This window comes from Etheostoma cragini, chromosome 9 (genome assembly GCF_013103735.1).
Source record: "Etheostoma cragini isolate CJK2018 chromosome 9, CSU_Ecrag_1.0, whole genome shotgun sequence".
Taxonomy (NCBI): Eukaryota; Metazoa; Chordata; class Actinopteri; order Perciformes; family Percidae; genus Etheostoma; species Etheostoma cragini.
The window spans coordinates 13,611,245-13,636,149 of record NC_048415.1 but is presented as its reverse complement, the minus strand read 5'-3'; the positions used below and the strand labels follow the sequence as shown (position 1 = coordinate 13,636,149).

Below are 24,905 nucleotides of genomic sequence, written 5' to 3'. Positions count from 1 at the left end.
TTTTATTTGACCCTCACAAGCCAAATTTAGTAGGTGGCAGCAAGCTCATTTCCCTAACACTGCACAGTGCCTGCTTCTCTGGCAGAGGTATGAGATGTGATTTCCTTGATGCACAAAATAGACTACAGTGACTAAGAAAGATTCTTTTTGGTAGTTGGCTTGGCCGCAGTGATGGATATTCCTTCACCTCCAAATCAGTCCTGAAAGCAAGATTGAGGAGCTCATCTCCGGCTGTGATGCACTTCGAGAGTGAATCAATTTATTTGCCCCCTTGTTCCGTAGACCAACACACTCCCACGTATCTATTTAAAGAAGCAATTAATGTAAAAGAAAAAGACTTGCAAGTGCCAAGAACATCTGATTCTGGTCTCTCATAACCAACAGGCTGATTGATACCTTCCTTTCTTGGTTTGATTTGCCCATGTCAGAGTGATGTAGGGTTACTGGCCTCACCTACGTCAGATTACCATATTATACTAGACTCTCCATGGTCCATGTAAAAGGTGACCTATGGACGAAACCCACATTGACAGCTATTGATGTAGTACGCAAGGGGCTGACTGGCCCCTCCTCTTGGCCCCTGAGAGGATAAATATACTGACGGGATGGACCCAAGGCAGTCTTGCTTAAGGAGTGCTTGTAGTTCAGCAATAGTTTGGGACCTTACAATGAGTAGTATGGATAGGGTTACAGGTGTAAACTACTGCTTAGGACTGCTAGGTTTGTTACTACTGCAAGGAGTGCTAAATGTAGAGGGACGGAGCATGTTTAACCCTGGTAAGTGTGCAAAAATCTCACTTTTACATCTTCATATAATTAAAATGCTGCTAGGGGATGCTATATGCTGCATCCCTTAAATTTGTGCCAATGTTGGTGTAATGGTTCAATGTTGCCAAAATGCAAGTTTTTAGGAGATGATGCCTAAATTTAATGGGATGGATGTGACATTTTCTGTTTCATGATATTTAGAATGCATGTTTAATTGCTTTGTATGTGCAGGAAACAGTGTCTTGAATCCAAAAGAATACACAAATCATCAGAGCAAGATTCTAGCACTGTTACTACACAAGAGTTTAGATCCTGTTGAAAAGGGTGATGCTTTAGGTAAGAGATACAAAAACTAAAATTGGGAAACTAATACAAATGACAAGTGCATGCTTTGTTTTGATAATGACTGGATTTGTTATCTGCAGGTCTGGAGCTGGCCAATAAATTAGCTCAATTGGAGGAGGTAAGAATATTTGCAGATTCACCTTGAAGCAACTGTGGAAAAAAATGTTAATTGGAACATGGTTTACCACAGTATTAATATTTTGTGTTTGTGTATACATGGAGTGTTTGCATTTAAGTTTCTGAAGAAAAAAACCCAATTCCATATAGACATGAGGCTCTGAATGAAAATCCGTCAGAATATACTTCCTTACAAAAGTCAGTGAACAGATGGTGTATTGATACTGTGATGCAGGGCTGTAGTCAAGACCACCTTTGTGGAGTCCAAGACAAATCAAGTCCAAGTCAAGACTGAGTCCAAAGAGGTTTGAGATGATGCATGACAGTATCAAGACAATCATTTGCGGTTATTTGTTGGTTTTAAAAGAAGAAGAAAAACAGTGTCACAACACCCAGGATTTTTGTGTATAGCCATTCTCCTTGATATCATTTAATCTAAAGAAAACAGAATGACATTAGTTGATAACTCATAATAGCTACATGGACAATATTGCTACAGTACTCGTGCTAAGCGTTTGAGCAACTAAATGACCATGTAGCTTCACTCCAGTTGTAGTGTAGATAAGAAGTGACCAGTATTACAGAGTGTAGCCCAATGGTTGGTTTATTGCTTCCCTAAAAAAAATATTTGGATGTGGGTTGATAGGAAAGCCATGTATCTTTAGAAAACATTAAAGTTTGGTTAAACAACAACGAACAGAGTGTAATTTAACACATGTTCATTTTATTTGAGACAACGTGCATAATTTTAAAATAAATCCATCAGGAAGTTGTTTGCGGAAGGAACAGGTTGGGAGGTTGGGACACACACATCTGGAGCAAAATCTATTTTTTAGTTTTTTTCCGATTGGGATTATCTGAGAAATTCATAAGAACCATTTCTCACACTACTCAACAGTACAAGTATTTGTATACCGTTGTATCCTTCAAAAGACATGATATGTGTGTCTCTATTTCAAAGATCATTGCAGGTTGACTGCTTTTAGCAGCAGAGGTTGATTATGGCCGACAATACTCTCGTGGTTAACTCGCCGAAACTAACGTTTGCTAATGTCCGCTAGCATTAGGAGAGGCTAAGCTAACTATAGCCAGTTAGCTTTGTGTACAACGTAAAAGAAAAATTCACCCATCTCGTAGGAGCAAAGCTCATTTCATGCAATAAAATTATTCAAAAGGAGCAATAACGCCACATGTCTTATGTTGACTACGTGGACGCAGATATAGGAAACTCCGAAAGCAGTCGTAATATTTACCTAGTAGGCTAGGCTAACACTGTTGCGCTAACGTTACCAAACGTTATTAACATAGCTGTCTAAACTTATGAAAAGCCGAACAACATCCCCAACTGAACTGTGTTTCACTTTCCCTCCAATATTATTATCAAGATAATAAAGCCATATTTGGCAAGACCAGTGGTCGAGACCGGAGAAAAGTCCGAGCCCAAATACTAGCGAGTCTCAAACAAGTCAAAGACCATAGAACACGGTCGCATAGCCCTGCTGTGATGTCGTGGTGCATTTAATTACTCGGATCTCTGCTTGTAGCTGCAGGCGCTGAGGGAGGACCTGGAGCTGGAGAGGGAGATCACAGACAATTTGGCAGAAGTCAAATCCATAACAAGGAAGCGGGGTGAACGTGAGTTAAATTAGGTACTTCTGGATTAAAATGTATCATACTAATATTTATAGTTAATTCTAACCATTGCGGTATTAAATATTCTGCATGTAAAATATCTTTGTCTCCTTTCATCTGCAGCTTGCTTCTGGAAGTACTGCGTCTGACACGGATGCAAGAGCAGGAGGACCTATAGCTGCAAAGCCCAACATAGCCTTAACTCAAAATACCAGTAATACCACTGTATTCATCCCAGCAATATAGTTGTACCATATTCAAAGTCATCAATAAACATTGCCACCGCACTTTGGTGCTCTCATGAGAGATTTAAGGACTGCGGCTGTCCGTCTTAAATTTGTGAATAATCAGCAACTCCCTAGCAATACTTGAGGGTCAGACATGACTTTATGTACTGGACTGCAAATACATTATTTTCGCAGGGATTTTATTTGCCTACTGCTTGTGTTTATGTCGCTCTCTTGTGGCAGTATTGGGCATAAGCTTCTTTTTGTACCGCTGCCAACAACCATCACATCTGCCACTGCATTTATTTCATAGACGGACATGTATTTTAAGTGTTTTATTTATGGCATTTATCTTGTATACATATTTTAAGTATTAATATATTAGGTATTTTATTAATTTGTGTGAGTGCCGTTACTGTTAAGTTAAAAAAAAACACCAAATATTTCAAGTATTTTATTCATTAGCATGATAGTTGACGCGAGCCTTTACTTTGAAAGGTAGGCTAAGAAAGATATTTTTTTAAGTATTTTATTTTGAAAAGTAGAAGCTCGGGACGGCACCAGGTGGGATGGCAGAAGGAATTTTTTTGTTTGCCTATAAGCTGCAGTTCTTTTAAAGACAGACATATATTTTTAAAGTATTTTTATTCATAGTCATAGCTTTTGATTCCAGCTGTTCTGTGTATTTTTCAGTTATTCAGTACAATTCATTCATTATTACTTGTGTTTTGGCAATGTATCTGCTCCTGCATGTCTGGTGGAAAGACAATAGCCAGTAAGATGTAATTGGAAAAATAAAAATAAACTAACCAAAACATTCCATATCACTTAATGACAATCATTATTATCACTGAATTCTATTATTAACTATTTATTTCATATGTATGAATATATTCATGTTTTCTATCCCAGTCTAGCATCTTACAGCAACACAAACTCACTCAATGTCTCCATCATCACTATCAGCTCTCGGAGGACTTGAAAGCCAGTGAAAAGAAACAAAAAAGACATAACTTGATCAAATTAATCCGCAATTAATTGCAAATTACGCTAAGGGAAAAATCTTTCCCAAGTTAACAATTCAGTTCATACTTTGCACATTGTTGACATGATTATTTCCCCCCTAAGTTCAAGGGGGTGTATTCTGACTCAACGCATATGATGCATCTGTACATCATCACTGCCTGGAACTCAGTTTAACTTTGGCTGCCAGTGACAGGCCAATGAATCACAAACACTGGCAAAACACGTTCTTTCTCTCTCTCTACACATACGCAACATCTAGACAGGTGACACACTGAAGAGAAACCTTTATGTGTCACACACATCTAAAACAAAAGTCACAAAACTGACAGTGTTCATACAACTGCCCTGTCACACCACAGGCATAAGACACAAAACAACCTAACCAACTCGATAAAGAAATTGGTGTTATCTGTTTCAGTTCAGTCCATAAAATGGAGCGCAGGAAGAGTGTTAAACCATCCTGTTGAGATAAGTCTACAGGAAATGAGACAGCATCCTCTGTGTCACTCACGCAAAAGTGAACAATATTATCCACCAAAGGCTTAACCATATCTGATACAGCCTAATACGAAGAAAAAAAACTCCCACAAAAACATAGCACATAAGGAAAGAAACCATGTGAAAGGCAATTTAGAATTACCTTTTGTATAGAAAACAGTAGTAAACAGTTACCAATACTGTAAGTTAAAGCACAAACATAAAAAGGGAGTAATTTATAATGGGTCCAATATTAAGGGGAGACACTACAGGTGAATAGAGAAACTATTTTAACTAACACATACTGTATCACCATGAATCTGTTTTATGTTTAAATTTGCAAATGAGGCATCATCTAATGCCAACCTTTGGCAAATTTAGGAGAAATATACAGGCACAAATAGACAAAGTGTAGTAAATAAACACCCAAAAGTGTATTTTGGATGCTTTTTTCCAAAATAGCCCAAAACCCTTAAAATTGAAAATGTTTTTGCCTGTAGTGTTGCTTATTTCAGAATTTCCAATGCTAATTTGTTCAGAAAAACACAGGTCCAGTGAAATAAGCCAAACTAAAAAAGTCATTGCCTTCATCCAATATTGTAACATTATTCCACGTCCACAGTTGGTGAGATAGGGGCTAAGGTCAATGGTTGGGCAGCATGAAGGATGTGTAGTGTGATGGATGATTTTCTTTTTGGGGCGGGAAGAGTAACTTGATAGACAGTGTGCCCAGCTCTTTAATACAGCCCTGAAAGAGCAACACAGATCACAGCAACACGATCATAACATAAAAGAGACAATGATGGACTCTCACCTCAGAGGTTGGTAGAATATTTAACTTGTTTTGGTTTTCATCCCAAGTCAGGTTTGGTCTTTTACTGTTATTTAAGAGAAGAGAACATATCCTAAATGTTTTTTTTCTTTGTTGTTTTTATGATTATTCTTTCAAGAATTAAATTCAGCATTTGCATTAAAAACATTGCATTTGTCAAATCTGAGTTGAAGAAAAATATTTTTAATTAAAAGTGAAACACCTTTAGTACAGTATTTTCTGCTATTTGAGGGGGGATATTGAGACTTAATTTTAGATTTAATCTCATTTGTAAAATCAGTCTTTATTTTAACTTTGCAGGCACCTTGTGGAAGATACTTGTCATCTTCACACTGCCACATTTCAGCTGCTATGTGCTCTGCCCCAGCAGTTGCCTTTGTAATTATAATATAGGTTCTGTCAAGTGTGTTGGCTACACCATCACAGATATACCAAATCAGCTGCCTAACCACACAAACCTGCTGCAGCTTAATGACACGAACATGAACGTCATTAATGAGCAGAGCTTGGCAAAGATGGACCTCCTGTTGCGTTTTAGTCTGACACACAGCCATTTGCACACTATTCATCCCAGAGCCTTCCATGTTGCTCCAAAGCTTAAGTCTGTCAAGCTGTCGTCCAATGATCTCTCTACCCTCCCTGCTCGGGTTTTCAGTCCATTGACCTCTCTAGAGCAGCTGCATTTAGATGGGAACAAGTTGGAGACCATTGCTCCGGATTTGTTTGAAGGACTTGTCAGGTTGCTGGATCTGGACCTGAGCTGGAACAAACTCAGTAGTCCTCCTTCAAATGTTTTCAATGGACTGACCCAACTTCAATTTCTGAACCTTGGCCGGAACTCCATAAAGAAACTTCCACCAACTATCTTTCACGCCTTGACTAATCTTCGCAAGCTTATGATCTATTACAATGAGCTAGAAGTGCTGGAAGCTGGGATTTTTGATGAACTTGTCAACCTTGTGGAGCTAAAGATCTATCATAACCGGATCACCAGCCTTCCACCTCAGGTGTTCTGGTCACTGAGGAACCTAACGGTCCTGAACCTTTCCTCTAACCGGCTTCAAGCTATCCCAGAAAAGACCTTCTACAATATGCCAAAGCTGAGCAAGCTTACCATTTTCAACAACCCGCTATTATCTCTACCAAACCAGTTGATGGGTCACATGCCTGACATGACAGAAATTTATCTCTATGCCACTAACCTCACCACTGTTCCTGGAAATTTGTTTGCAAACATGTCTGGGCTCCTGAGGCTTAATCTTCATTTGAATGACAAGCTAAGGGACTTGCCGTCGGACCTCTTCTGCTGCAACCCCAAGCTTGAGAAGCTCTCATTGAAAGACAACGACCTCCATTATCTACATCCTCAACTGTTTTCTGGACTAACCACACTTGGCATGCTGCTTCTTAATGACAATAAGCTGCAGAGCCTACCGGAAAACATCTTTCAGGGCCTCAGAGGGCTTTTGTTGGTTGATTTGAAGAATAACGACCTTAGGACTCTACCAGGAGAAATTTTGTTGTCAAATACAGCTTTGAAGGCTCTTACTCTAAGTGGCAATCCCTGGGACTGTACTTGTGGAATCAGAGGTATTGCAAAATGGATAAGACATAATGAACATGTGGTTGTTGACAGACATGATGTGATATGTCATAGTCCAGGGTACCAACTGCTCCGTACCATTGATTCCCTGCGTGATGAGGAGTTCAACTTCTGCAATGCTGCGATATTCAGATCAAGATGTTTTTCCATAAATGAGCCAACGACACCATTCCAAACTGTTACAACGAACGGACAAACATCAGTTGTAGCTTCATTGACCACGCCGCATACAACAACGCCAACACCCACTCAGGGAGCTACCCAACAAGTCGCCGTCCCAACAACCACACTGCTCACAACAACATCAACCCCATCTCAAGGAGCTACCCAACAAGTCAAAACACCAATAACCACTCCAACTATAATACCATCTATCCTACCAACAGAGTTCCAGACTCCCACCACCACCACCCTGCCTAACGAGAAGTTTCATCTCACCAATGAGATTGCCTTGTCTGATTACATGTCCCGTCCTTTCTATGACACATTGGTGGTTGAACAGGGGCCAGAGTTTGTTCACCACACATTTCACAAGGGCTGGGTGTACGTGTGGTTTCTGCCCTCAGATGAGGCCTTGACTGGGCTCCTCATGTTTAGTCACATCCTTCTTGTTGCTGCAGGCTTGTTCCTCATTCTTGGCGCCATGTTTTGCATGTGTCGCCTCAACAAGACTATGGACGAGCTGAAGGCTGAGGGTACACGTCCTCCAGTGTAACAAAACATGTCATCAGGCCTGGTGCACAAGAGATCAAGATAATGCTTGAAAAGATCCCTATTAGTTGTAGGTTTTTTGTTAAGGAAGTCAGGCTTGGAATACGGAGTTGAAAACATTGTGACAAAATTTATGATGAAGATATTTTAAGATAGAAAAGAATCACGGTACGATAATACATTTTTTATTATTATACAGTACAGTAAAATATCTATAAGACAGCATGCAAGCTTCAAAAACAGCTTTGCTGTTGTAAGATTTCGTTTTTTTCTTTGTCCATAATATTATAAAATCAATGTAAAGCTGTAAAGACTGGTTACTTAATCATTTAGCCAATCAAAAGAAAATTAATCAGGAAGCATTTTGAGAATTGATCAATCAGTTTCACTATCAGCTTGTCAGATGTAAAGATCATGATAGTAAATCAAAGAGCTGTGGTGTTTGGACTGTTGGTTGGTCAAACCAGGCAATTAGAAGACACCACTTTGTGCTTTTTTGAGGTTGTCATGAGCATTTTTCACTTCTTTTTTATAGCCCAAACATTAATCTTTGAAAACACATATGAAATAAAACTTTCTTTCATGTATCCTTTCTTTGCTATCTCCTTAGGATTGCATGCTAAATGTGATTCAAACTAATGTCTAACAGTATATTTAAGTTTTACACATTTTATTTTTCTGTTTTGTTATGTACAGTGAAATGTTAATCTTCAGTGATCACTAGTCATTTGTTTTCCTCTAGTGGTTGAAAACTTCAAACTGCAGAAAGAATGTTCAAATGTCCTTATTTCTTTCTTTCATATTTTTTTTACATTATATTTATTATGTACTGTACGTATATAGTATACTGTATTTAATATTATATAATACAGTACAGAATTTGTAATACAGTACGTAAGCTTCAAAAACAGCTATGCTAATGTAAGTTTATATATGACATAATTGAATCATTCAAATTCAAATTAATTAAAGATTGAAGATTGAATAATTTATTGCTATACAACTTGGCTAGGGATTTGCTTCAGTGTGCCCATGGAAGGGCATCAACAAAAACACACATAAAAAACACATACATACATACACACACACACACAATCTCCCACACAGGCTCACACTTGACAAAGGCAGACAAAAAGGAGGGCACACTACTCACCATATATCTGGATGACAGTCCAGGAGGCCAGAGTGACCGATGTCAGATTAAAGTGACATGGTGCATAGGGATGCAGAGTGCAAATCCACAAACTTTACAATAAATAGATCAAATAAAGCTAGTATGAGTGGCATAGAAACATATAGAAGAGTCTTGTAACAACAGTGTAAAAGGATGTACAAATTGTACTGGCTTGTTAGGAGAATCTTTTTCCATGAGCTACTGATTCAGGGAGGGAGAGCTGTTTAGAGATTTAATAGCTCAGCGGTATGTGCTTTTGAGAAAGCGGAAGGTTTTTGTCTTAATAGCTCTCAACCTTCTCCCTGATGGGAGGATGGTGAAAATGGAGTATATTATTAAAGTATATTCAAGAAACCTTTCTCTTGTGCAACCTGGTCCAAAATTGCAGTGTGTTTTGGTCCACTCCTGTGATCACATAGCTGAAAATATGCACCAATAAATCAGTGTCAAAACATACAGTATTTGAAATAGGTTGTTTCCATTGTTGTAATTTAATATACATGATGCAAATACTTTGTTAATGTACTTAAGTAGAACTTTCATGAAATTGTACTTTACTTCATTATTTATATGTCTGGGAACTTTTACTCCACTACATGATGTTTAACAAGGTGATGAAACCCTGAGTATTATGCATTTCTTAGGAAGCCACAATAAAGTTCATAATCAAAGTTTTTATTACTTTTACTTCTAATACTTAAGTAGCCTACATTTAATATCAGAAAAGGACTTTTGATACTTAAGTACAGAAAATAGAGAAAGAAAAGAAGAAAAACTTTCACTCCAGTTACATTCTAAAAGGTGACTTGAACTTCTACCAAAAGTTTTCTTTCTGGTAATATCCTTGTACTTTTACTCAAGTATTGCTTTCAAGTACTTACAAGACTGGTTGTTTCATGAACTTGTGCCAGGGCACTAGTTGTATTTGAGAGAGCTGCTAATATAAACATCTCTTATCTTAGTTTCTTTTACTCAAAACAAGGGAGAAATGTGCTTTTCCAAAATTAATCATATGTTGGACTGCGGGAACACCGACATATTCATCAGTCTTTCAGAGTTCCCAAGGTCGTGGAGCAGAATAACTGTTGAGATGACTAAACAGTGCCCCTGTAATTTCCCAAGCCTCCATTATGAAAACAGAACCACAACAATGTGCAATGTGCAGTTATGATTCCCTTTTTTGGAGTGCTCCCTGATCACATAAAATAAGCCTAGAAAAGGATTGAAAAGACATAGTTGTTAAGTTAAATTTTCATACAAATGTTTTTAGTGACAATAATGTTATTCTTTTGAGGCAAAACAGCAGATAATGTTCAACTGCTAGTCACAAAAGCTTTCAAAGCTTTTAAACCTGCACAAAATGACAACGGATGCCACGGATTCCACAAGAAGTGATTGGACTATAAAACAAACCGCAAACAAAAGAGGACGAAATTGGTGAACGGCACCCAAGTTCATTGCTATGGCAACGGGTGAATAGGCCCTTTCACAATGCTGAGCTCACACAACAGTGGACGCACGCACGCACATAGGCACGCACGCAAACACACACGCGCGCACGCATGCACGCAAGCCAGCAAGCAAGCAAGCACACACACACACACACACACACACACACACACACACACACACACACACACACACACACACACACACACACAAAGGGTAAGCATGGGAAGAGGAAATCATACTGCAGGGGTCACAGGGAATGTTTGAGCACAGTGGAAAACCGGTAGAGTATTTAAGGAATATATTCCGCAGCATTTGTAGTGCTGGTCTTAGTAAACTCTTGGTTGTAGAGTAGAGCAATAATCCTCTTAAGTCCACTGACTTAATTAACTGTTATAAAGCATTTTGACATAAACAGAATATATAATTTTAGCCTTTGCACATTTTGAATCGGCCAAAATTACAACTTTTAATATCTCGAAAACGAAAGCTGCACAAACGAAAATTTCAACGGCACAAACCTGCACAAACGGAGCACTAACGAACTAGCCCACTTTGGTTTGTTTTGGAGCAATATGGGGGGATGGTGAACTCTAGATGGAGCTAAAAAATAATTTTTAATATCTCAGAAACCAAAACTGCACAAACGAAAATTTTAACGGCACAAACCTGCACAAACGGAGCACTAACTATTCAGACTATTTGCTGAATTTTTTGACGTGGGTGGGGTGTCAGCTTCACGCAGCTCAAGAGGTTGTTATGTCGGAAAATAGCGCGGACACGCGCCTCACACCGCGAGCGGGTGCGTGCGCCACACGGAGAAAAAAGTGAGAGAAATGAAAAGGAGACTAGAGCTGTCCGGAGGATAACCAGCTGAGATTGTGTGTTCCTCTTTGAGAACTGTAAGTCGTATAACTCATGTTGTCAGTTCACTTAAGCCTGTTTTTGGTCTATAGTTCTTCACATTTAAAGTAAGTTAGCTAGTGGTTTTGGTGTGTTCTTCACCTGTTAGCTAGGTTGCACGTTGGTCTTAATGAAGCATCAACACTTTCACTAGCTTTATTCGCATGAGTTTTTTTTTTTTTTGGACCAAACTTCAGATACTGTAATTCAATTGACAAGTGGATGGAAACTTAGCTAGACAGAAGTTGTCTCCGTCTGTTTTAACAGACACACCTGGGGTGAAGTTGGACACCAGAATTAGCTTTAATCCAGTCCTAATCTAGTTCTCAACTTTCACATCATTTCACTGGAGTTATCCTTATTATTGTTTACGTCATCAATACCATATTCAGTCTAAATGGATGGGAATACATCTACTGTATTTAAAGCACGACTAAGACAACTCAACAGATTTAGCATTTTGCATTAATTCACAGCAAATCAGTGCGACTTGATGGCGCTAACGTTAGCACATAGTATGGAGGGCGCTAACGTTAGCACATAGTATGGAGGGCGCTAACGTTAGCACATAGTAGTATGGAGGGCGACATGGTTGAAAATGAAGAAAACAGCAAGACATTCCCATCATCCTTAACCTTCTCTGAGAGAGATGTTTGAGACAGAAGGCATCAAGAAGGACTCCTGGCCAATGTGCTGGGGAACTTCTTCATTAATGTCTGTTCAATCATTCATATTTTACTCCTTTATTTTATTTCCAGAAGCCATATTTGAGCACACACAAACATGTAGATTCATTTACATGTTAGGGGGAAAGATTAAAAATAAAAACTGGATCTGTGACTTCTCACAGAATCACAACTGAATTCATATCTTGCTAATAAGTCAGAATCTTATTAACCTAGAGTCCCAGTTTCTGTCATTATAATCATATATGGAATGTTTTAGGCCTGTTGGCAGACATCGCTTTAAAATGTAGCCTTTGCCATATAAAGACATGTCCTCCATGTCCACTGAAGTTTCTCAGCTTGCTCTCTAGTAACATTTGAGTGCTCCAGGTAGATTTGCATAAAAAATTAACAAGGCTACTTTTACTTTTATACTTTAAGTAAATTTCCAAGCCTGTACTTTGTTACTTTTACTTGAGTAAAGAAGTTTAATCAGTACTTCCACTTTTACCGGAGTGTTTTTTAACACAAGTATCTGTACTTCTACTTAAGTACGGAAAGTGAGTACTTTTGCCATCTCTGCTGGTATAACCAATCCTGCATTCAGTGATTCCAGATATTCGTCCAAACTCTGGAAACGCTGGAACACGCATCTGTACCTGTTTTAATTATTGGGCATAGCTATTTGTATGTCTCTATGTATATATGTATGAATGTATGTTTGTTTTGTATACTTCCTTTATGTTATTTGTGGGAGTCAGTATGTCTGTATGTACATATGTTTGTGTGTTTGGTTTGTTTCCCTCTTGTAATGTGTTACTTGTATCTGGACCTTGAGTCTGTAAAATAAAGTTGGAAAGTTGGAAAAGTTGGAATATACACAAGGTATTACATTTCCTTCTATGCATCTTCTAGTATCTTAACAGTAAACCTTGAAACCACCATGTGTGTGATTTTTGGGCACTGCAGCAACTGAATTCTATGCGTTAACTCCACCCTCACTATCTGATTTCTGTGGTGAGGAGTTCATTTGTTACAAACAGTTGTTTCATTTTACAAACAGATGGATTCACTGTATTTGGATTTAATGGCAGTCCAGGAATGTTAAACCCAGCAAAACACTCCCTGCCTCCCCCCCCCCCCCCCCCCCCCCCCCCACTGATTTATTAAAAAAAAGCCACTTCACATTTTAGCACCAAAATGAAATCCCAATGAATTGACATTAACAGGTTTGTTGTTAAAACTGTGTTTCCTAAACAAAGAACGTTTATGTGATGCTTTCTGGCAAACTACTTTATTACTTAAATAAATTGGGATAAAATCTACTGTAGCTATTCCTTCTCACATTCTGTATATGCGCACAAACAGAAGGTATCTGCAACAGCAGGGGATGTTTCAAGACATCATTTCATCCAGAATTATACAAGTATATACACAAGTAAAACTGAACAGATAGTTGCAGTTTTTTATCATCTTGCAATTTGTAAATACCAATTGTAACCCTGGATTTGTGAATGCCTAAAAACTGTCAAGTGCCTAAACCATCTTCTTCTCTCCCTGTATACCAGGGACGTCATACCAAAGATATGTGCAGCTGATACTTAAATGTGCACACCCAGAACAAAAAGGCACATACACAGAAAACAATGTCACAAACTAACCCACAAAACTAGCTCCCTTGTCTATACCACACCACATTCTCAACCCTTACCTCCAACACAAATTCCTGGATTAAAAACATATGGATCCACCATGATTCACAGCTCACACATCCCATCAGATACTTTAAATCAAACATAGACCCTATACTGTAAAGACAAATGATCAGAGGGTGGGGCTTCCCCATGCTTGTTGCTTGATGAAGCGTGGGTGTGTGAGAGAAACAGGAGGCAGGGCGTAGGCTACAGCTGGGAAACTGAACAGTGCCACTGACGCTCTGCAGTCAAGCCAGCCAACACTCGGATCTCCGTGGTCAAATCAGCAGACACTAAAAGACCAGCAGATTTTGTGAGCTCAGGGAAAAAAACAAAAGCTGGATGGTGAGGGGAATCAAGTGATGACGAAGAACAGGAACATGTGAAAGTGTGAGAGTTCAGACGGTGCTGGAAACTTTCATCAGAGGATTTGTGAAGCTAAGGAGGAAGGCAGGACGTAGATAAAAGACAACCACTCCAACTCACTGTCTCTGATCATTCATTCGTCAGCCATAACAGAAGGTAAGTAATGACAAAACTGCATACTGGTATTCTATAGTCTAATTATTATTTATAACATACTTGTTAAGAATAATGAGGCAGGAAGATTCGCCTACATGATGAAATTAAGCTGACCTAAGTAAAATAATGATAATGATCATTAGGTTATAACAGCAATAAGTTAGTTTAATCTTTTTTACTTGTAAACTTGTATCTTAAAAATAGAACCTTCTGTACATAATTCATTCAAGCCTTACTTTTGCTACATAATGTGTGTATTCATGCGTAAAGTAGCCTACAATTTAGCCTTTAGGATTTTTAGTTTGCACTGAATTTGATGACATTTTTGTTTTTTGAAAATGTGGTTAATGTAAGATAACTTACAGTATGTTTGATAAATATGTGACAATCAAAACCTTTTTTACAAAACATGAAATAAGTTCTGTGACTTGCATTCTGTACTCTGGCAGTACAGTTCCCCACTTTGCTAGATCAGTCTTTTTATCAAAAGAGACAAAATGCTGATCCTTTAGCCGTGGCAAGGGGGGGAAATCAAAGCAATTAATGGTGAACTGGAAATGCTTTGGCCATTACACTGTACTGGAGAGCATTCCAAGTTCTCCCAGTCGGGAGCAGACTTTGGTTGGATTGGGATGTTATATATATACCCAAGAGGTAACATGGTCTAGCTGTCAGGTTTAGTTGATTTTGTGATGAAACCAGTGGGAGTTGATCCACAAAATCTCATTCAAACAAATATGAAGGAAAGATATGAATCATTTTACTAAGGGCTAGAGTTATTGATAGTAACAGTAAAAGTAATGAGTACTGTTAAAGTAGGAGTGGGGCGCCCGGATAGAGTCAGTTGGTCGAGCAGACGGCTGAATATAGACGTTTACTCCTCGTGGCCTGGGCCGGGTTTCGACTCCGACCAGCTGCCCTTTGCTGCGTGTCATTGCCCCTTCTCTCTGCCCTTTCATGTCTTCAGCTTTCCTATCAAAAATAAAGGGAAGAAATGCCCAGAAAAAATATTTAAACAAAAAGTAGGAGTACTGGTGGGCTTGAGAATAAAGAATGACATTCTTTCTCTCACAGTAGGGACCAAAGCACCACACCGCTTGAATTGAAAGCACTCATGCTACATGTGTTGAAAATGGAAACAGCTGTGATGCACAATTATGTATTTTATGACCCTCTATCTTTGATGTGAAAAACAAAACAAAACAAAAAGAAAGAAAGAAAGAAAGTAGAAAGAAAGAAAGAAAAAAAGAAAGAACGAACGAACGAAAGAAAGAAAGAAAGAAAGAAAGAAAGAAAGGAATAAAAAAAAAATCTGGCACATCTGTGGCTGAGCTCATTTAAGGGACGTACTGATCTCTTTAGAAAGTTATTCCCTCGGAAAGACTCGCTCTGCACCCTAATACACCTCAGCCAGCGGAAAACAACTCATGCTCGCCAACCTTAGGTTGCAGAACTTTTAATGAATTTGCTTAGGTCATTGTGTTGGCGCAGCTTTGCCTTTGGAGCCTCCTGTGCCGTAACAAACAGCGAGCACAGCCTCCAACACTGCCTCAAACATGTGCAGGCAGTCATGTGTAATTTTGAAATTCAATGAGGATATAACCTTTGGTTTGGGGATTTACTTCTAAAAAACATAATGCAGCTAAATGTATATGGGAGCTCCAAAATTGCTGTTGAACAAAAAATCCTGAGTTAATGGTTTTGATGTCAAAAGACTGATTAGCAAAATGATGGTGATTTTACCAGCCAACCGTTTTGGCAATGTTGACGGCCAACGCTCCAAGCAACAGGCAAGTACAACACAGGATCATTTCCTACAAATGTTTTATTTTTGGTTTAGACAAGAATGCTAAGGTTGAAACATGTAGTCACTGTTACTAATTAGAGTTGCCTTATCATGATGGGGAAGTGCAGAGAATTCCCTTTGTGGCTGTTCTTTCAGTGAGAGGAGAAACAAGTGACCACAGTCACTTCTTTTACTCTCCTGGAAAGTGACAACATTTGTACATCGAATCTCAGAGTGCAGTGCAGTGAAATGAAAATACAACAAATGCGAAAGTGTCAACATATCCAATTCAACGTCCAAAAGACAGATTTAAAAAAGGACGGACAAAATAAAAGAAGCTGAGCCAAAAAAAACTGACTTTTGTTCACTAGTATAGGTTAAGCTCCAAAGACACAAGACATTCCCCATTAATGCGGCTAGATAGCATCTTTTGCTACGCCCTTGCTTTCTGGTAAATGCACTTTCAAAAAACCCACCTCCGTTTGTAACTGCCATTCTTTAAAAAAAAAGTCAAGTAAAGTACTTTGAGTATCTTTTTTGGACTTGACTCCAGTCCTCCAGACCCACAGAGGGCATTAAAAACCGTTCAATGTGTGCTCTCTGTATAATGTAAAAATGGTAGAGTGGAGACACAAAAGGGTTATTTAGTATGTAATGATCACGTATGTTCAAAAGAACCTTTGAAGACCACGTTTAGCTGATACAAAATTCATTACCAACCTTGACTGTAACAGCCATTTCTGTTGTTCTAGGTTGAATAATGGACCTGCCTCTGACCCTACATGTGCTCCTACTTCTCTGTTTTCTCGACACTGCTGCTTGGGCATGTCCGGATGGGTGCAAATGTCTAGGAACCAAAATCGTCTGCAGTGGCCTCTCTGATTTCCCCACAACTGTACCCTCTTCTACCAATGCCATCTACTTCTCCAATTGCAGTATCAACTTCCTGAAACCAGAAGACCTGACTGATTTTTCTATGGCCCTTAGCTCATTTCTTATTAAAGACACTGTTTTGAGGGAAGTGCGCCCTGGTACATTTGATAGTACTCCAAACCTAGTTACCCTAATCTTTAGTACTACCGAACTGAATGATCTCCCTGAGGCCTTGTTCCAAAATCTTCAGAAGCTCGAGAGTCTGAATCTGAAGAGCAACAAGCTCTCTGTACTCCGGCCTAACTGGTTTTCCACATTGACAGAGTTAAAATTCCTTGACCTCAGTAAGAACCTTTACACATATGTACCTGTGGAAACATTTCATCCTCTTATTGAGCTTCAGTTCCTTTCGCTTTCTGGAAACATTATCAGTCAATTACAGAGAGAGACTTTCAAGGGTCTTTCTAAGCTCAAAACCTTAAGGCTTAACAAAAACTTGCTACAGGAACTCCCACTTGGCAGTTTGGATGACCTTAAAAATCTGGAGGAACTATCGCTACATGACAATCTAATTACTCATTTCCACCATGACCTGTTCTCCAAGACTTTGAATCTACGGAAACTGTTCCTCTCCCACAACAGGCTCACATCTCTTCCACAAGGGATCTTCTTAAACTTGCCTCTCCTTTCCCAGATCTCCCTGTATGAAAATCAACTAGAGAGTCTGGGACCAGGAGTGTTTGGGCCCATGGCCCTAAAGGAGTTGTGGCTGTATGACAACAAGCTGAGCCGTTTGGAAGATGACACATTCAGGAACTTGACTCAGTTGCATCTCCTCGTAATCAGTCGCAACCAGATCAGCTCTGTTTCCAAAAGGGCCTTTGAAGGGTTGGAGAAGCTGGAAGAGGTATCCCTTCACACCAATCTTCTCACAACCCTGCAAGCTGGGACTTTCCAAGGTCTGCCCAATCTGGTAAATATTTCCTTGGAGCACAACAACATCAGCTCCCTCCCTTTGGGTTTTCTCCAGGGCCTGAGCAGCCTGGGACAGATAGACCTCCGAAATAACTCCCTTCCCAACCTGCCACAGGAAAGTCTAAATGCCCTTACGGCAGCAAATGAAGTTCTCCTGCAGCAGAACCCATGGAGGTGTGACAAAAATATTTTGCCACTGAGAGACTGGATGTTACAGCACCCATCTAAGGCCAACCAAACTCTTGTGGTCTGTGAAACACCTTTCAGTCGGAACGGTGAGGTAATTGCTCTGCTGGCAGATGAGGACTTCCGGCCTTTCAGCTCAACAGAGCAGCCTGTGTTGACCTCAACAGAGAAGAGGAGGAAACCCCACACTCCACCAATTAGTCAAGGCACTTCCTCACCTGCCGTCAAGACTACCCCCACCTCAGAGCACGCAGAGGTCACAAGCAGTGGACAAGGGGAGAAGGAAACAGTTTTAAATGATACTTCGGTCATTCTCATTGTCATCGCAGTAGTGACCACCGTCATCATCAGCACTGTGATCATCAGCTGTTTGTGCTGGAAGCAAAACAAGAGAGGCAGGGGAAATATAGCCGGCAGAAATAAGAACTCTGTGCTGTAGATTAGACCAACCAATATTCGCAACCCAAGACCTTCTAAAGCCAAGGGGAAATGCTCTGATTACTGTGGTTTACTTGGAAAATGTGCAACCCAGAGTGAATTTAAGAGCCTAAAAGACACCAGAAAGAACCACTTCAGCTCCACTCAGATGTACCAGCTAGAACAGACAAGTTAACTTTGAAATTCGTTAGCTTTTAATTTTTGATGATTAAAATTACCAGCCAGTATTCCTCTTCACTTGTGCTGTAAAAACCGACATTGTATGTACTAATGGTAAAATCACCCACAATGCCATCTTGTGGACAAACTGGACATTTTGGTGAATGTTAGTTCAGATGCACTGTGACTTCTTCTAGAAATAAGACTTCAATTCAGTATTGTCGTTCAAACTTTCTTCCAGTATTAATAATTGCAGTTTGACAATTGATTTTGTGCAAACAACAATACATTGAGACGATAGTTACTTTCTTTTGCAAAATGGTATCTTTGAAAAATGAAATCATGTCATTTGGACCCCACTGTAACACAATTCATCCTATAGTTTACACACTTGCAATGCCAAATCCTACTATACAATGAATAAATGCACTATTTTAGTGGGAGAAATTGTATATAGTATAAATCACTTACTTAACTAAGTGGTATTACATCCAAGCTTCCCTTCTTGAATCTATAGCAAGTTCTGCTTTATCAACCTATTTTTTAGGAGTGTAGAGGAGGACAAAACTCCCCAAATGCTTTTGAAAATGAGTTTACCTACACATAAAGGTTAAGTTAGGAAAATTGGAAGTAACATTATAATGAAATACTGTATTGTACATTACATGGGATAAAATACATTAACACATCTAAAAGTGTTTAAGATTATGTCACATGTCAGTATGCTGTGATCAACTTTACATTACATTACATGACGTTACATTTTTTGGGGGGGCTTTTCCGCCTTTATTTGATAAGACAGCAATGTAAGAAAAGAGAAAGAGAGAGGGGGAAGACATGCAGGAAATCGTGAGCGTTTTTAATCAACTGTATGTTTCTGATAATGCTGATTATACCAAATCATTATGTGTGATTTTCAGAGTAACAAAGAGAAGTACAACCTTAGTAAGTTTAAAATTGGTCATGGTAAAGGGAAGAAGGAACAGCATGATACTACACCACAAATTCATTGCTTGGAGGCATTCACAGCAATCTGTATTTCTTTTGCAATGTAGTGATGCTGTACATTTATTACTGGTAATAACTACAGCCACCTATCTGACTTTTGTCTACTTTCCTCTCCATTTAATCAACCATACACAAAAGACTGCCATCTAATGGAAAAAAGTCAGAAAAAGTTAGAAACATTTGGACAAAAGCCAAGTATTCCAGCCTTTGCTTTGCCTGCAGTTACTGATGTGTGCCAAATCAAATCAGTATAAATGACGTCTAATTGTTGTCTGACAATACCAATGTTCTAGGAAGGAACATAATCAATAAACAATGTAAAATAGAGGTTTGATGTTTATGTGGGAACATACTTATTTTCAAAATGTTTATATAACATAGAGTATGTTTAGAGTGTGTGAATGAATGATGAATAAAAATCAAGCTTTTATCTTATGCTACTGTCCGTGGTGAATAACCTAACATTCCTAACACGTCAGATGGAAGGTAGGGCGGTCTTAGAGTCAGCGGTGAAAGCTTAATAATCCATCAAATTTAATATTAACATTCAATAAATTTGTACCTATGGCAGAGGGCTCCGTTTTGAATGCTACGTTAATCTACAATATTCAGATTATTGAAAACAAAAGTTGTTGTTGCAAATGCTGTTGAAATGTCAGTAATTATAAGAAATAAAAAAAATATGAATACAGCTTTACTAAGTAAAAACATCCCTGCTCTTATCTCAAGCTGCAGAAGTGTGTTAGACCACGCCTCACATGGGATGCACATTTTACAGGCTGACCAGCCTTGATACAGAAGATAACTAATGAGACTGACCTTGTTTGTGCAGCCTCACTGCTACAACAGCCTGTTCCATTCTTGGAAAGGAAATAATAAGGTAGGTTTTGGCATTTGACTGCAACATTACATTTAATATTAACTTAACATAGAAAAGCTATGGAGAAGGATACTTGATCACAGGAAAGATATATTATACATTAAACTAACTTTTTCTAAACTGCATACAAGGTCCAAGTTAAATCTACTCAAACAATGTATTTATCACTTTTTTCTTTTCATAGTGAATAAGCATGTCAAGAGAAGAAATCACTGTTCTTTGTCTGTTATTACTGTTTGAGTCTTCATTGTCTCAAACCCAACCATGTGAAAAGGAGACAGACTGCCCCAAAGAAAACCAGGATGTTTACAGTTCATCTACGACGGAAATCCCACGCTTGCTGAGATCAGGTGTGACAGAGGTTTTCTTTGTGGGTAGCCAGTTTAAAACAATCCCCAAAGCAGCCTTTGTTGAAAACCCACAGCTCGAAAAGGTGGAGTTCATGAACACCAATACAACATCTATTGAGCCAGGAGCTTTTGAAGGTTTGATAGACCTCAAGTACATTGAGATCTCCAGCACTCCAATAACGATGATCCCAGTGGGAGTCTTTAAAGACCTCAGCAACCTGGAGAGGGTTGTACTAAAGCTAAACAAGCTCCGTAGTCTGCAGAAAGGTTTGTTTGATGGCCTTGACAAAGTAAAAGAGCTCCTGTTACATGCCAATGAGATTGAATCAATTGAAGACGGGACGTTTGATGGTCTCAGGAACCTTCTAGTGCTTCATTTAGCTAAAAACAATCTCACCGCTGTATCTTCAGACTGGTTCTCAAGCTTAAACAAGCTGCAGACACTACGGCTGTACGAGAATCAACTGACCACCATTCCTGATGAGATTTTTAAGAATTTGCCAAACTTGAAGGAAATTGGCTTGCAGGGAAACCAAATATCAGAATTGTCCCCTAATCTATTTCCCCATAAAGACAAGCTAAGTAAGCTGCTTTTGGATGGTAACCTACTGACTGGTTTACCTCAAGGATTCTTTGTTGGCTTTCCTCAGCTCAAAACGCTGACCCTACACAAAAATAAACTGACTAGTCTACCACCTGTGCTTTTTGGAGAAATGCCTAAATTGACAGAATTAAGCCTAAGTCAAAATGATCTCAGCACTCTTCCTAAAGAACTATTCAGTCCTCTGAAGAAACTCAAGAAGTTAGATCTGTCTAAAAATCACTTTATCACCTTGTTTGCTGAGTACTTTGAAGGCCTTGAGAAGCTAACTGAGCTGAATCTACTGAACAACAAGATAAATGTGTTGGACGCGGATGTGTTTGAAAAGCTACAATCACTGATGACACTCAAGCTGGCACACAACAACCTCCAGATGCTTCCTGATGACATTTTTGAGCCTTTAACGAAACTGAAAAAACTTTACCTCAATGACAACCCTTGGCGCTGTGACTGTAATCTGATACGTCTTCATCTCTGGATGAAGGCAAACTCTGACAAGATTGTGTCTCCTGTTGTCTGTGAGTATCCAGATGTTCTAAAAGGACAGGAAGTCAAATCGTTAACAGAGGATCAATTTATTTGCCCCACCCTTCGCCCCACAACCACAATTCTAACGAATACAACAACCATCACTCCCACTACTATATTTCCAACCACAGAACTAACTACCACCATCCTTACTACCATGACACCAACAACCACTATGAAAACTACAACCACCCCTGTCTCCACCACACCACAGGCCACAACTACAACAGTACCAACTACTGTTCAGCAAACAACCACTATAACAACAACCATACCCGCAACTACTTTAACAACAACACCAACAACAACCACACCCACAACTACTCTAACAACAACGCCAACAACAACCACACCCACAGCTACTCTAAAAACAACACTAGCAACAACCACACCCACTATAACAACAACCACACCCACAACCACTATAACAGAAAACACACCCACAACTACTCCAACAACAACCCCACTGAAAACAACCACACCCACAACCACTGTAACAACAACCACACCCACAACTACTCTCACAACATCCACAACTACTTTTACAACAACCGCACCCAGAACAACTGCATCAACAACCGCTATGACCACAACTACACCTTCAACACGTATACCTTACACAACTATGCCCACAACCACCACACTCATGACTACCCAACCAACCATTCCCCAAACAATGACGGCTCCTCCACAAACTACTCCAGTGATCTTTACCTGTCCTATGGAGTCGGTCACTCAGGAGCCATTGCCTTCCTTCACATATCAGTATAGAAACAAAGTTCAGGGGTGCAAATCTCAGATGATGATCTACACCGCGCTGCTTTTGGTGGAGATCACCTGCACACTGGTGCTGGCTAAGTTCACCCTGTCTCTTTACCGTCTGCTGCAGGGCAGGGAGAGGATTTACCAGAGGGTCAAACTCACACGCTTCTCCTACAGGAAAGAGGTCATCCTCAGGCCTCTAAAAGAGGCAGAGACTGAAAGACTTTAAACAACAACAGCATTTTTTTAACAACTGCACCAACAACCACTATGACCGCAACTACACCTTCAACAACTATACCTTCTGCAACTATGCCCACAACCACCACACTCATGACCACCCAACCAACCATTCCCCAAAACAACAACGGCTCCTCCGCAAACTACTTCAGTGAGCTTCTCCTACGAGAAAGATGTCATCCTCAGAGAGGAGAGACTGTGTCTTCAGAGACTAAAGGACTTTAAACAACAACAGCACTTTTAGAATAGCTCACTTGTTTGATGCAAATTATGGTAAATGAACACATCAGCAGCCATTTGATCTTCCAAAGCATCCCTAGCTAAGATGTTAACCCCCCCCCCCGTCCTTTTTGCTTGTATAAAAGCTAACATGTAATATTATCAGCTATAATCAAAATTCTTCAGTTAACAATGTCTATTTCTCTATTTGCAGCTACCCTCAGCATTATGGAGCTTTATAGTGTGTTATACTCATTGTTAAGCTGTCCAACAGGAATAAATACATACATATAAGATCTGAAATTGTAAATGTCAAAGGAGCTATACATGAACTAAAACTGAGCTTTAACCTGCATTAACTGATTTTCTGGCTAACTGGGTCAGTAGAAATGAGCTGTGAGCACATTGACATAGTATCACCTTGAGGTGTGACGTTGATGCAAGCAGTTGTCTATTTACACATCCAGCAGATAAAGAGGTAGAATGTTATTTATTTGGAGATTGTGTTTCTTGCTAAATGATTTATATAAGACCAATATTTATTCTTCTTTTGGCTCTGTTTTTTTATCTCTCCCAACTGTTGAGGGAAATATTTTTAGCTGCTAAATGCTCCACTGTGTTTACATGTTAGTTAACTGTGTCTATTTGCTGTTTGGTGCTGAGCTAGGTTTTTAGTATTTTTTTAAATTGAAAACCGCTGCTGGAAATTATGTTATGAGCGGTAAGAGTAAAGCAAAACAATTTGAAGTTAAGAGTTGTAAAACCAAAACAATGAGCTGAAAGACATGATGCACCACACAAATAGCATAAGGGGAACTGCAGTTGGGTGATGATTCTCTGTGTTTTCCATGAACCACATGTCATGTGTTTCGTTGTTAAAATTTAAATATATATCATAGGAACTTTAAATTAAAATGTTAATAAAATATCAATTAATGGTACACATGCTTTGGCCAATTATTTGGGTCTGGGACTGTGATGCAAACTAATTAATAAAGGTTAATACATTAACAGTTTCACTTTGTAAAATGTTCCCAGTGGGGCTTCTATTGTCAGTCCCACTGGAACAGTTTTGCATGCTTGCTTTAATGTTAAAAAAACATTACTTTTCTCATACTATCTGAATATTCTTGAAGGCCCCTCCTTAAAAAGCCTGCTGTCTGCTCTGATTGGTCCCTGGTCTTCCGTAACTCTGCTCTTTGTGTCTCTGCACTGTGATTGTAGCTGGGGAATGACTGAAAAAACATTATAGCAGCAACTGCTACCTGTATATTAGTAACATCACAACTGTACAGAAGTCCTGACGGCTCGTTTAAAAGCACCTTTTCTGAAAACCGGCTGTGGGCAGTGCCATCTTTTATACGGGATCCAACCGGAGACTACTCTAGAGATGGCAATTTACACAAATCCTTTTAGTGGAGGCAAGGGCGTAACTTTGTGTTCAACATTGGTGGGTTTGAGTTCTCCTCTTTAGAGCAGTATCTTTTCTGCATTTATGGTGCAACTATATTTATTTTTGTGAAGGAAATTATAATAATTTTTTTTTGGGGGGTGATGCACTGGCCAGTTTTGATATTGGGGGGGTTGTAACCCATCCCCCTGTAAATCACGTCTATGAGTGGAGGAGTCTTCTGTAAAAGAAAAAATCCTATGAAGTTCTGCCAGACCGCAAGGCTTGTAAATGAAGAGACTGAATGAGGGTAACACAACTTTGCTTTATCAGATTCCCCTTGGGCCACACACACACACACACAC

At 39.3% G+C, this 24,905-nt stretch overlaps 3 protein-coding genes across 3 annotated transcripts; all 3 read left to right on the top strand.

Annotated features, from left to right (window-relative positions):
• The first annotated feature begins 275 nt into the window (after positions 1-275).
• uts2d (urotensin 2 domain containing) lies at positions 276-3,388 on the top strand. Its single transcript, XM_034881982.1, has 5 exons — positions 276-777; positions 1,000-1,104; positions 1,194-1,231; positions 2,775-2,865; positions 2,986-3,388. Exons 1-5 carry the CDS (start codon positions 606-608, stop codon positions 3,009-3,011), a joined length of 432 nt encoding a protein of 143 aa, XP_034737873.1. The 5' UTR covers positions 276-605; the 3' UTR covers positions 3,012-3,388.
• A 1,933-nt stretch (positions 3,389-5,321) lies between these two features.
• LOC117950829 lies at positions 5,322-24,093 on the top strand. The gene is made up of 5 exons (XM_034882175.1): positions 5,322-5,413; positions 5,725-7,738; positions 16,868-18,400; positions 20,637-22,936; positions 23,223-24,093. Exons 1-4 carry the CDS (start codon positions 5,392-5,394, stop codon positions 22,918-22,920), a joined length of 5,853 nt encoding a protein of 1,950 aa, XP_034738066.1. The 5' UTR covers positions 5,322-5,391; the 3' UTR covers positions 22,921-22,936; positions 23,223-24,093.
• On the top strand, positions 13,865-19,014 carry lrrc15 (leucine rich repeat containing 15). The gene is made up of 2 exons (XM_034881932.1): positions 13,865-14,145; positions 16,684-19,014. Exon 2 carries the CDS (start codon positions 16,692-16,694, stop codon positions 18,402-18,404), a length of 1,713 nt encoding a protein of 570 aa, XP_034737823.1. The 5' UTR covers positions 13,865-14,145; positions 16,684-16,691; the 3' UTR covers positions 18,405-19,014.
• Positions 24,094-24,905: the final 812 nt, after the last annotated feature.